We start from the raw sequence: 13,447 nt of genomic DNA, 5'->3' as shown, positions 1-13,447 counted from the left end.
TTAAAACATTTATAATGTAGAGAGTTCTCGATTCTCAAACCTTTCTCTCTCATGCACCCTCTCTCTGACGCCCTTACTGACTTTCTCTTGCTTTATCTCTCTCATACCCTCCCCCTTTCTCATGCCCCCATTCTATGTGTCACGCCCTGCACAACCCTCCCTCAAAATTTATCTTTTTACAATATTTTTTTTTTTCTTGGAGACATTAGAAATTTAAGAATAAAAATTTCCTTAAATTTGCTCTCTCTAAGGATATTCTCTCTCTACAATTAGGTATTTCTTTGGTTTAGTTTACTTATTTAATGATATATAAATAAGGTAAAAAAAAGATATCATCTTTATTTAGACTTAGAAAGAAAACTTACATATTTATTTAAGGAGTAATGATATTATGAGATCCTCACACACCTGTGTGTAAGACTTCAAAAGATCACTATTAAATTTGATACAGATCTTTAAAAAAATTATTATATGGGGGTATGAGACTTGATTTTTCTAGAGATTTGTGCTAAATTTAATAGTGATTTTTTGAGGTCCTACACACTGATGTGGGAGGATCTCACAAAGTCATTTCCCTTATTTAAGATAGTCTTCAATGGTATCTTTTTTTTATTCTCTCTCTCTTCTCTAGACGTATCTCTCTCTCCTTATATCCCTTTGGTGTAGCTTTCTCCCTTTATATCCCCTTGGCATGTCTCTCTCCTTTATAGATGGGATTAGGGGGAAATCTAATTAAGGGGAGTACTCTATTTAGAAAAGTGAGTAAAATTCTACCACGATTTAAAAAAAGAATTCTATAATTGAGAAGATTTAGCAAATCTATTAAAGGAGCATATATAGCAGTATTTTAAAGCTCATGATTTACATCATTATATATATCACAATACAGATTTGCTAAATGTTCTTTCTGTTTAATTTAGAAAATATAAATGTTTAAAGTAATTTTAAATAAATTAATTAATATGTATTTTTCTAGAGAGTAATTATTTTATTTTAAAGTTCTTTATTTTTAAGACTTCTACCCTATTTTATCTCTATGCATAGAGTCTCGTTTTATTCTCGCAACATTTGTCCATCCTTTAACTCAAGCTTAATAATGTAGTATGGATAGATAGATTTTTGGAGACAAATTTAAAGATATCCTTTGAGATATTATTAAATCAATTAAAACATATCATAACCTCGTAAAACCTTTGAGCAAATTCTTATCCAAAGTCTTGCCATACAGATAAAAAATAAACAAACAGTTAGCTTTCATTGATATAAAGAGAGTAGAGCTCTCCTTACACGTATTACTATACATTTTTTCTTCCCTTCTCTTCAATCATCGCCCTCTCTATAAAATGTTTTTTGATTCATTATTATTGTTGTTCTTTGTTTTTTTTATAACTATATATCATCTTCATCTATTCTTCGTTTTTCAAATTATTTTTGTCAAATCCTGCATATTTTATTATCATAATTACATTTAATTATTTTCCTATTGTGCAGGTATTCATTCTAAATTTGTTACGTATAACATTGCTCATATATGTATATAAAGATATATTGTTTATTTATATTGTTTATTTATTTATTAAATTTTAGAGTGCTTCTATAAGTTATTGTTAATTATTTTAAAAATTGTGAGTGACCTAATTTTCATAAATTTAGTAATAAATTTGTAAATATTTTTTAAAATTTATATTGTCCTTTTCATGAAAAGAGATACTCATTTCTAGAAAATTTTATTTTCTTAGTTACAAAAACTTATGATCTTGAGAATTATTTATGAACATTTTTTAGTTTATATTACAAGCTTTTATAAGATTTCTAAACAACAAAGTACATATGTGATATCGTTACTACAAATAAAGGAATTCAACATCTTTTAGTTTTTAAATTTTCTAAGAACTTTATATTCTCAGTTTTACCTTAAAAGTTTTCTAGATAATTTGACAAATTAGTCATAAGTAATTTTTAATTTGAATAAATTTTAAACTAAAATTATAAAAGTTCTTATATTCAATATTCTATTTATGTATAAAATAGCACATAATAATTAGAAAACAATTGAATTTTGTAATAGAAAATTAGGGAAAATAGTCATAATCAATTTCAATAAACTTAAAGTCGAAACTTGAAAGACATATTAATGGGATTATATGCAAATATACTATAAATCTTTTGTACTTGGAGGTGATAATTAGTCATGCTCATTAGATGTCAAATTGGATGGTTTGGGGTGAGTCACGAAGTTCGAGATTTTTTTTTAAAAAAAATTTGTGTCTATTCAATCACTCTTACAACTATTTATTTTGAAATTTAAGGGACAATAATGATTGTGACCTCCATGTACAAAAAATAAATGGTCTCTTTGTAGACAATCCTTATATTAATTGTAAAAACTATGTATATTGTATATCAAGGAAATTGTTTCATGTGGGCTGGACCGTATTTCTACATATGCGGTCTAGAAAGTATAAAGCATCCATCTTAAAAATGGATGCAAGTAGGTGTTTATCTAAAAACAATGGAAACTAACAATCCAAGTGTTTTCTTACTAGAATTATTATTTTTAGTTTTAAAAAATTATTTATTTTTTCGTATTCATATCTCCATGTTAGATATTACATGTCCTTAGAATTTAAAATCCATCTCAAAAATAGATTTTTTATGAGGCCCAATTTCTACATATGCGGGCTTGGCCGCATAGATACCGCCTCCTGTATATAATGAGCAACAACATGGGGGATGATCCCAAATATACATATATAAAATTATTAAAGCTGTAAATCCAAAAGTTTCAATTAATGTAAAGGATGTGCCGATGCATGTGCTTTTGCAAGGATAAAAATAAAGTTAAACCGTAAGCATGATAAATGAAATTTCAATTATGGGTATGACTTATTTGAATATGCAGGATGAAAAATTTAAAAATAAATAAAAAATTTCAATTAATCAAAATGAAAAAAAATAGGAATTGGGATGTTTTTATATAAATAATCGTCAAATGAGGTTACAATGAAAGGCCCTCCAAAAAAAAAAAAAAAGGGATATTATTTTAGATAGTATAGTGGGGATGGGGGTCGTTAACCATGGTAGGATTGGAGCTCAAAGATGCAAGATTGTGGTGACTTAATACCCTGACTACTTAGCCTTGAGTCATTCCTTAATATATATAATCAAAGTACTATTCCTATTGAATATTCTTTCGAATTTCACCTGTTTACATATTTTTATTACCAAGAAATTATACATGTCGTGTCTTCATTTCTTACATATCTTATATTAAAGTCAAATAATGATGGCTGATTTTTGCCTAATAAATATATTTCTCACTCCATATCTATGCACTCTTTTATTCCAAAATCATTGCAAAATCATGTCATCAGTTATATGATCTCTGATAACATATCAATGTAATCTTCCATTGCATATTTTTTATATGATCCTTGATCACATATCCAATGTAATCGTGCCTTGCATATTTTTGTGATGATTTACGTGAATGGCCATTACAATATTAGACGCTTCATTGCATATTTACACGATTATTTACACAATCGCTTATTTCAATTTTATGCCACGCTCAGAATTCAATTAGTGGAATTTGAAGCTTAAAAAATAAGGAAAAAGTTTATATAAAGTTGCAACTTTATATGTAGAATTACGGATGCATCTAAAAAATCCATTGGAAAAAGTAGTTTTAATGTTGAAAAATCCTTTGATTGATCATCTCGATATCGAGATGTATGACCATGAAAAGTAAAAAGATTTCAAGTCTCATAAATAATATATTTTACAACATATTATGTACATGGTCAATTTACAAGATTTTCATATATTTATAAATCTACTTGATTTTAACTATTTTTAAAATTTTATAATTATATATAAAAATAAATTTTGAACATTTTACTTCAAAATTATATACTATGATAAATTTGAAGGTGGACATCACCTCTACCGCTACGTATGCATCTGCATGCTAACGACACCCTATATACGTATATACCGAGGTTCACATAATTGTTTTTTGAGAGCAACAAAACAACTTTGTTTGAGGGACTTTTTAGACCAGTAGAAGATTATATAAACTTTTTGCAGAGTCCAATTCGACGGCTTTCAGTGTAGTGTAAAAGACTAAAATAAGTAAGTAAAAACCCAATAAATGGTTTTCTTCTCTCTCCATGCTTAATTTGCAGAGTCTAATTCTTCCCCAAGCAGGACGTTACCTCGCTCCTCTTAGTTGCAGGTAGTCTCGTTTCTTCTATGTTCTTATTATTATTATCAGCGTTAATGTTGCTTTTCGTTGATAGAAAACGATCGGATTAACCGATTATATTCCGTTTTTTTTTTTTATATTTTAGCAGTTCAATCTCTCGAAGGTCATCAATGGCGCCACCGATCCTCTCTCTAGCTCTTCCATCAGGGACTGGTCGTGTTCTTAGCATACAGTCTCACACTGTACAGGTCTTGTACCAATGACATTTTCCATTGTTTATGTATTTATTTATCGATATTTATGTTTAGTTTTCCTGTTTTTTTAGTCGGTAAAGCTGCTCCTGTAATTTTGATATTTTGAAAAATTTTAACTGTTTTTTTAAGTACTGTAAGTGGAGATGTTCTGATATTTTTGATTGATAGATATCTATTGTTGCATGCTTTACCATTTGTGCCATCAAAGTTGATGAAATTAGGTTTTGTGGCTTGGAGGTAGGACTTTTGGAAAGATGGGACGTTTGTTTCTCAGTTTCATTCAAGAATCCGAAATGCAAGATATAACAGTGGTCTTCTTGGTTATTTATGTATTTATTAATTCATTTTTTGGTTTTTTTTTCCATAAATTGCTTTTTTTTTTTTATAGGTACGTACAATACTAGTTCTTGAACTTTTCTGTTTTTTAAAGTAATTTAATTTGAATGCTTTGTTGTTTTCAATTTCTCAATTACTTGGTCCATGCTGCCTTTCCAGCTATGGAGATTGATGAATCAAGGGTGTTTTTCTTTGTAACTTGGATGTTCAGAAGAAATGGGGAGTTTGGTTACTTAACTGCATTGAAGACTTCAAGTGGATGAGATTGCTTTTTACTCAGAACCTGATGCTTTTTTTTTTTGTAAAACACAGGGATATGTTGGGAACAAATCAGCAATCTTTCCTTTGCAACTTCTCGGCTTTGATGTGGATCCAATCAACTCGGTTCAGTTCTCTAACCACACAGGCAAGCAGCTTTATATCACTTCAGTCTCACAACTCAGAGCCCCGATATATATATGGTGCGAATTTATATCTGGTTAATCTGAGTGTTGGAAAGTATCGGTCTCCAACTTTTCTCTATGAAACATAGTATGCGAAAATGGGATGGTGCAGGGTATCCAACGTTTCGAGGCCAAGTATTGGACGGTCAGCAACTTTGGGATTTAATAGAAGGTCTTGAAGCAAATGGTCTGCTTTTTTATACGCATTTATTAACAGGTTTGAGAATTCTCTTCATGTGTCTTCAAGGAACTCTTGCATGTTTATTTCGTTTATTTTTCTCTGCTATAGTTTTTTAGTCACTTTTTTATGACGTGTGATAAACTTCATAACTTTTAAAGTAGTATGTGAAAAATATTCCATGCATGTTTTGTTTGCTACTTTTTTTTTTGGATTTATTAGTAGCACATGCTATTATTATCAGTATTACGAGGAATGGTTCTTTAGCGTATCAGATTCACCTCTAATAGTTGTTAATTGCGGCAATCTTACTAAGATTGGTTGAGTATACCAAGCAATGCTTTAAACCGCGCCTCGAGTCTTAGCTGCCTTGAGCCTTAGCACCCGCCTGCCTTGGCCTAGCTTCACCTCAGGGTGGAAATGCCCTTGGGAGAAGGATTATATTGTCATATGTCTGATTTTAAGGGGTAAGAAAGGCTACAGGGGTATTCCAAACTCCTCAGGTCTCCCTAAGTCGTATTTTACGGCATAAACACGTGTATAGTTTTCATTTCTTCTTAGGGTTGTTTGTGTGGTTATGCTATGTCACACTTTGATATTGTAGATCTGATCACTCACACCAAAAGAATCACATGCTTACTCTCAAAGCCTTGTAGGTACAGAATCGGCAATATATATGCAATTTGACCTTTTTGTTTAAAATGAGCTTTTTTTTTTAAAAAGAAACCCATGTGTAGTAATTTGTTTCTGATTTGAGGTGGCTGCCTAAGTAGTGTCCTGGATGCCTAGGCGCCACGTCATACCTTTGAAAACATTGACTACCAAGATGGTATAGGGGGGTAATTTGAATTGAAAGACACTCCCTGAAATGGAGATATCAAGATGATGTAGGCCTTTGTGTGTCAAAGCTCTTTAAGAAATTTGGTCAGCTGGTCAAAATGCAAAAAACAAAAAAAGAAACAAAGTGGTCGAATATATGGGAAAATAATTGGTAAATTCTCCCCTTGCTCCTTGATAATTGAAGAATTGCACATTGGGTTTCACAATTTCTTGAGCATCAATAATGGTCCAATTATTTTCTATAGTAATATAAGAGCTGTAGTCTGTTCAATTTTTTCCGTAGTAATAGAAGAACTGCAACTTATGATTCTCCGCTTGGTTTCTTTTCTCATTGATGCATCAATCTTCTCTATCTAGTTTTTGTGGTTTATTAAATGTAAAAAATCAGCATACGTTCTAAATATCATTTTGTTTACATCTCGTTGTCTGCTTTGGAGTTTCCTATTTCTGTAAACAATTGCCGTGCTCCCTGGTTGAATGATTTTATGGTATCAATCATAAAGTTTATGCTTTCTTGGTTCTTGACATGTTCTTTTGACTTGCTGTTTTTCTTGAACCATTCTTCTGCAAATGGCCCCATTTCAACATGCCTTTGGGAAGTGATATTCTCAGTTTGCTTTCTGTATCTTTGTTTATGCTTTATGAGCTGTTTATGCTTTATGAGGTTCACCTTGTTTAATGAACATTGTGTTCCATGCTATCCATATCAGTATTACATTCTACCCATATCTCCTTGTCGATATGTTCCCAATGTCTTTTGTATTCATCTTAAATTTGACACTTTTTTCTGGAAAGCATATGCTAAGGAACTCCGTATATACAGCTGGAATCTATATCACATTTGGAGTCCTTTGTCCAGCGATCAGCTTTCACATAGACCACTGTTTATGCAGCTACAAGTTTTGTGTTACAGATGCATTTTATCTATTTTATTTACATAATCTACTTTTTCTGAAACAAAAAATAAATTCGCTGTGCATTATGTGCCCTTTCTGTCACTGTCATCTTTCTGTCACTTACATCTGACATTATATAATATTGCTCTGTTTGCAGGTTATATTGGGTCAGTTTCATTCTTGAACATGGTATTCCAAGTTGTTGACAAGCTGCGTTCAATCAATCCAGATCTCATATATGGTCAGCATCAGTCATTGGATTGTCTTGAAAGTTCATATTGTTAGATGCAATATATTTTTGTTTTGAATTTGTTGCTTGTAAATGATTTCTTCTTTGTTGTAATATATTGCGTCCAAAAAACAATTGCGTTCTTTAGTTAATGACTTGGGACCGTTTTGTGCTCTTCTGATTTTACCTTTCATTTTGGAAAAATATAACTAAGAATAGCCGTCTTAGAGAAGCTCTACATTTTTTAGTACTTTGGCAGAATTGGATCACAAAGTGGAGGAATGATACTTACCAAGGAGGAAAGGGGCAGAAATCTTGAACTTAAACTAGATTATCAGGGGATCCCCAAAAAGGAAATTTTTTCACATTGGAAGTCCACAGTAAAGTGGCTCAAGGAGGATGACCAATATACTAGCTTCTTCCACATGATTGCTAATGTGCATAGGAGATGCAACAAGGATGCTTTGTTTGAGGATGGATGGAGGGAGGGAGATAGGGAGTAAGGGAGGTGAGTTGAGGTGATCGTAAGCTTCTTTTTTCAGTTTGACGACCAACCTTTTCTCTATGTTGAATCCACATTCCCTAGTCCGGAGTTTGATCAGTGGATATGATTGGATGGCTCGACTAGGTAATCAAGTCGGTTGGTTGGATGGCTCAACTGGATTTTTAGAGTGATGTCTGTTGGTTGGATGGCTCGACTGGGTTTTTAGAGTGATGAAGTTTATGAGGCCATATCATCTTCAGGCTTCTTAATTTGGCCCCAGTTGTTGATGGGTTTACCCTAGTTTTTTAGGTTTTCCATTTTATCTAGGGCATTGTGAGGTGTGAGATATGAAGATATTGCAAATCCACATGAGAGGGTCCTTATCGATAAGGGAATGTTCACCATCATGGTGTCTGATGTAGAAGGTCATGATTATGTTAAATATTTTCACCAATCCACTGGTGAACACTTTTCTTAGAACATTGTGACCAAAATCCTTGCCCCAGAATTAGGGAAGCTTGGGTGGTCCATTGTGTCTACTTCTTAGGGTACTTTTGTGCGGGAATACAAGGCAGATTGGTTGCCTGTGACCATCTGGTTTTGAGCGGGATTTGAAGTTTGGGTGTACCTATAAATATGACTGAAATGTTATGATGATGTCCATTGGGGTTCTTTGTATCTCTAACTACCCCTCCCTCAGACATCCAGCTGCCCACTCATGAATAAGTCTGGCAAAAAGTTGCCTTTGCCCTATAATGCTAGTCAAGGCTGAGTTAAGATGTACATTATAGATGCCATCCATCATAGCAGTGTATCAAAAAGCGCTAGGCAGCTTGGGGGGTCCAGGCCTCCCAGCGCCTAGGTGGGCGCCCAGTTGAAAAAAAATACCAAATTACCAAATACCATATTCCATGTTGAATAAAAAAAAGATAGATTTCGAGAAGAGAATTTTGGTAATCTATATTGTTAAAACAGTAAACTGTAAAACCATACAAGTGTAGGATATAAAAGTCAACACTCAATACAACAAAAATATGCAAAAATTTAGAAAATATACAGTCTAACAAAAGTCAACACTCATGACTTAACACAACAGTCAACACTCATGACTCAACACAACAGTTAACACTCAACACTCAGAACCAAGAGGCAAGAGTCTTCAGTCGTCATCATCATCAGAAGGAATATCGATAGGGGAAGCCTCATCATATGCATTAGAGTCGAGGCCATCATCATTAGAGTCATCTTCCTTTTCAATATAATGCTCGTCTTCCTCTGTTTCTTCTGAATCTGCCTTTTCCTCCTCATCTTCTTCTACCTTCCTCTTACTAAGATGTGCAGTCTGTGCAGATGAGGCCTTAGGAGTCTTGGCTGCTCTACCCTTTTCTTTGTGTTTCTCTAAACTTAAATATTGTATAATTTCCTCCCTGGTAGCCTCAGGAACATTTTTACACGGGTCAACATCCCTTTTAATACCGCCAAGGTGTTTTTTAAACCGGTAAATGCCTCCTTAATATCCTTTCCACATTTTTATCACTTGGATTCGGGTTATAACCATACTTCCAACCCGGATCACCACTCCGACTAGAACCTAGAGAAGATACTTCAATAGAACAAGGCTTATTTTCAACCTTTTCTGGTTCTTCTAATTCAGAAGATGTCTAATCTCATCCCGAATCGCTTCAGGAAGCTTTATACAAGAAGCAACTTTACCTCTAACACTAGCAAGGTGTTTTTTGAATCGGCTAATATCCCCATTGGTATGTTTTTCACAAAAATTACACCTTATACAGCTTTTATCATTTGGTTTTGGGTTGTACCCATACTTCCAACCCGGATCACTTCTTCTAGAAGTAGCAGAAATAGATCTATGACAAGGATTTTGTTCTTGTTTTTGTTTTGTATAACTTATATATTATGTCGATTACCTTCCCTTATATTATACTTTGTCCTGATAATCTTTATTGCTTCTTTCTTTACATAGTCACCACACATTTGATAAAAAGGTTGCCCTTGGCATGGTTGTACCCTTTTTGTTACATCAGGAGTCTTCCTTTACCTGCAAGGAACCATATAAGGGGGTTAGGAATTACCCAATGAATACTGGATATTGGAGTGGAACTATCCTTATCCACCTCCCAACTTATATTCTACTAGACAAACAAATGTTCCTTTATATGTTTTAGCCTCCTTAGATAATCAGCATATATCAAGGGATCTACTGTGAAGATTTTGTTCATATATGCAAGCCATCGGAAGGTTGAAATTTGTGTTAGGGATTTGATCCCCTATACCCATTTGGCTGGAAAGGTCCTTGAGCTCATATGAGATGTTTCTTAACAAGACCTTGTTCACCTGTCCTCCCAAATTGTGCTTCTTGAGCTCTACGTAGACATCCATACTTTGAATTCTTGTTGTCTAATGGTGCATAATTGTCTTTGGAAACTCCTCATATTCAAAAACTATGTTGCTTTGGATATTGCCTTTCCTGGTGCTCACTTTTATTGTCCTTTCTTTTTCCTTCTTGGAATTGTTATAATATATTCCCAAAGTAAGTTTCTCAGTTGACCTTTTCTCTTTTGCTCTCTCTGCGTTGATTTGAGTTATTTTCTCTTTCATATTTCTTCAGAAGGAACCAAAAATCACCGCTTCTTCACCAACTCTTCTAATGAGCAATGGAAATTGCTCGCATATCCACCATTTTGGGTTTTCCTTAAGACTCAAATTGGAGAACATCCTTTCTGATACTTCATTGGAACTAGTACACATTACGTAAGACCTTTCTGTGCCCCATGTAGCTGTAATTTGATATTGAAATTCCCATTGACTTCATTTGTGCAGTGTCGTATGTACCGTGTTTTCACTTTGGTCACTGTGTATTGAGAAATGATTCTCCCCTTTCTAGCAACTGGGGGGCTTCCCTTCTGAATTTTTGTGTCATTGCCAATGGGCTTGAAGTCCTCTCCCCTCCTTGTCCTTAAGCCCCTTGGTTTTGATCCATATCTGAAATGTGCTAGTAATGAAAGGATTTGGAAAACAATAATTGAAAATATTGAATTGGATTAAGGACTGGACATGTGATGGCTGAGCATGGGTCATTTTTGAATCTGTGATTCAGCAGTTTAGCGTATTAAAAACTGACAACATTGTGCTTATTTTTTAATGCTTCAATGTCATGCTTTGACCTGCATCATTCATGATTGCCTATTAGTTTTAGCTAATATTTTGATGGTTAGAACATCCAAGAATTTGCTCTTTTTTTTTTTTAAATTCCTCCTCATCTTAGATATATAATATGTTTAGCCTTTATATACCATTTTCTCTCGTTCTTTGTGTCATAGTACACATCTGGCTTGCACATGTTTTCTCTTGTTAGTTGACCTGTGTGTGGTATACAACGCAATTGGCTTCTTCTTTTAAGACTTCTGTTTTCCTCCAGATGGGCCAAAAAGCTTTTTAATTTTTTCCTTTTTTCTTTTTTGCTTTAGAAAATATTTGGGAGGCATATATTCCTCGATAATTTTTCTAATAGTTAACAATCATAAATGCTCCGCGTAATTGTTTTTTGATACTTATCAAAGCTTTGTTCTGTAGTATGTGATCCTGTCCTTGGTGATGAAGGGAAGCTGTATGTACCCCAGGAGCTGGTATCTGTATATAAGAAGGTGCATAATCCATGTCTACTTTGTTTTTTTTTTTGGCATAATTGCAATCAATGTAAATACTTGTGAACTCAAATTTATCAATATTCTTTAGTTGTATGTAATGATAATGAATTAGAAACTGCTTCGTCCAAACCAATTAGTGCGCCGTACAGCCTGGGTACCAGAAATAAAAGAATACATTATACATAAAATGGTCTTTGTGCCTACAGCTTGATTGTTTCCTAGTTGCAAACTTGCATTGTTTAACAAGTTTCTCTGGCATCCTAAAAGCAGGAGAGCGCCCATGTCATAGTTTTGATCACTGCTGCAGAAAATGTTTTCCAGCTCTGAGAACAAAGTCTGCTTAAAGATTTCTTGGTGATGTTTAAAATTATTACAGCTGTCCGGATAGTATTTGCCAGCACTTCTATTAATTATTATAGCTGCCCAGATAGTAATTCCCAGCACTAATATAAAAAATTATCTACGATCAGCGGGGCTCAGGTTGTTAATTGTTCTGTTTAGAAGAAAAGCAAAGGTAGATCCATTCTAAGTAAATTTAAATACTGGTGATGCAGACAAATGAATTAAGAAAAGATGGACCGATTTCTTATACCCAAGAAATTTATGGTACTTTTCTTGTTCCCCTTATCTATGTTTCTAATATTTCACATGAAATTTCTGATCTAACAAGGATTCATAGTAAGAAAGAAGGATATTGGGGTTTGGGGAGATATAGAAAATGCAATACTTCTTTATTAGAATATGTGCATTAGAATATTTGATATGTAACAAGCATAAGAAATTTTTCTCTCTCATTTCAACTTTGTAGATTGAAAATTTTATCATGTTATTAAAGGTTCCTGTCTAGGTAACAAATAGTTTGCGCCATAGTTACTAGGATCGTCTAAGTAGGGGTTGGCTTCAGCTCCGGAAGCTCGAGACTGCCCTCCAAGACACGAGATCTCGATTCCGGGCGATTCCTTGATACTTGGGATCTCGATTCGGGAAATTAGGGAACTCGATTTCATGTAAATGGATCCAGATGCCTATGCTAAAAATTATGGTTCCATGATCAAGCAGAACTCACTGCACCTGAGTGATACAGCGCGTTGCTGGATGATGATGATGATGAATCTATAAGGAATACTAGGGATTCTTGAAGCTATGTTTATTTCACCTAGAATTTTGTAGACCTGGAGACTGGAAATCAACCTGTTTTAATTAATTCATTGATGTGAGGGTGATGTTTAGGTGTCTATACTTCTCAACTCATGCACATGTAGAAAATACTAAAATATTTTGAAAAAATAAAATGACCAAAATACCCCTCAAACTGTACATTATTTTTCTCCGAAAACATTGTCGATCTCAACAGTCTGATTTTGATTGGACGATTGAAAGCATTATGAGTTATTCTTTTTATTTTTTTATTTTTTTAATTTGAAATTGGCATGCATCAATTATTCAATGTAATTTTTTCCCTATACATTGGATTGAGAGTTTTTTTTTGGGGCCTATACTTCTCGCCCTCACGTATCTGTAAAAACTATAGAAAATATTATGTAAAAAATAAAAAGACTGAAATACCTCTTAAAATTTTAGGGTGTTTTGGTCATTGTATTTAGTTTGAATGTTTTTATGTTTTTTTAAAGATGGGTCCCAATGAGGCATACACACCCTCCAAATTTCATCTTGATCTGGATCTGTAAAAAGTTTTAGAAAAATAGAGGAAGAAGGTTCCAACATTTTCTAAATGACGAAAGTTCTACTTTTTTTTTTTTTTGGGAGGGGGGGACTTCCAGTTCCCCATTCACTGTAGCATTCATAGTAGCCAAACTAGGAATTGTTACATCATCCAAGAAATTTTGGCTTCTGGCACCAAAATTTCTAATTGCCAAATGGCCCCCTAAATTCTTTCAAAATCAGCTAAGGA

At 33.6% G+C, this 13,447-nt stretch overlaps 1 protein-coding gene across 48 annotated transcripts in view; it reads left to right on the top strand.

Annotated features, from left to right (window-relative positions):
* Nucleotides 1-4,102: 4,102 nt before the first annotated feature.
* SOS4 (pfkB-like carbohydrate kinase family protein) overlaps nt 4,103-13,447 on the top strand; it is a 56,866-nt gene continuing 47,521 nt past the window's right edge. For 12 of the 48 annotated variants that reach the window (XR_016046994.1, XR_016047010.1, XR_016047008.1 and 9 more), the window contains exons 1-6: nt 4,103-4,237; nt 4,353-4,455; nt 5,110-5,258; nt 5,330-5,457; nt 7,312-7,395; nt 11,462-11,532. Coding sequence is in view for 27 of the 48 variants with exons in the window: in XM_088855053.1 (XP_088711179.1) it covers nt 4,173-4,237; nt 4,353-4,455; nt 5,110-5,258; nt 5,330-5,457; nt 7,312-7,395; nt 11,462-11,532 (600 nt within the window). In the remaining 21 variants the exon portion in view is untranslated. Of the gene's footprint in view, nt 4,238-4,352; nt 4,456-5,109; nt 5,259-5,329; nt 5,458-7,311; nt 7,396-11,461; nt 11,533-12,089; nt 12,142-13,447 lie in introns of all 48 variants that reach the window. The other 36 variants (XR_016046997.1, XR_016046998.1, XM_088855060.1 and 33 more) reach the window with 9 other exon arrangements.

Source organism: Amborella trichopoda, chromosome 13, assembly GCF_054954075.1.
Source record: "Amborella trichopoda isolate Santa Cruz 75 chromosome 13, AtrichopodaSantaCruz75HAP2 v2.0, whole genome shotgun sequence".
NCBI lineage: Eukaryota > Viridiplantae > Streptophyta > Magnoliopsida > Amborellales > Amborellaceae > Amborella > Amborella trichopoda.
Note: the sequence above shows the minus strand (reverse complement) of the source record. Positions and strands in the feature narration are given on the sequence as shown.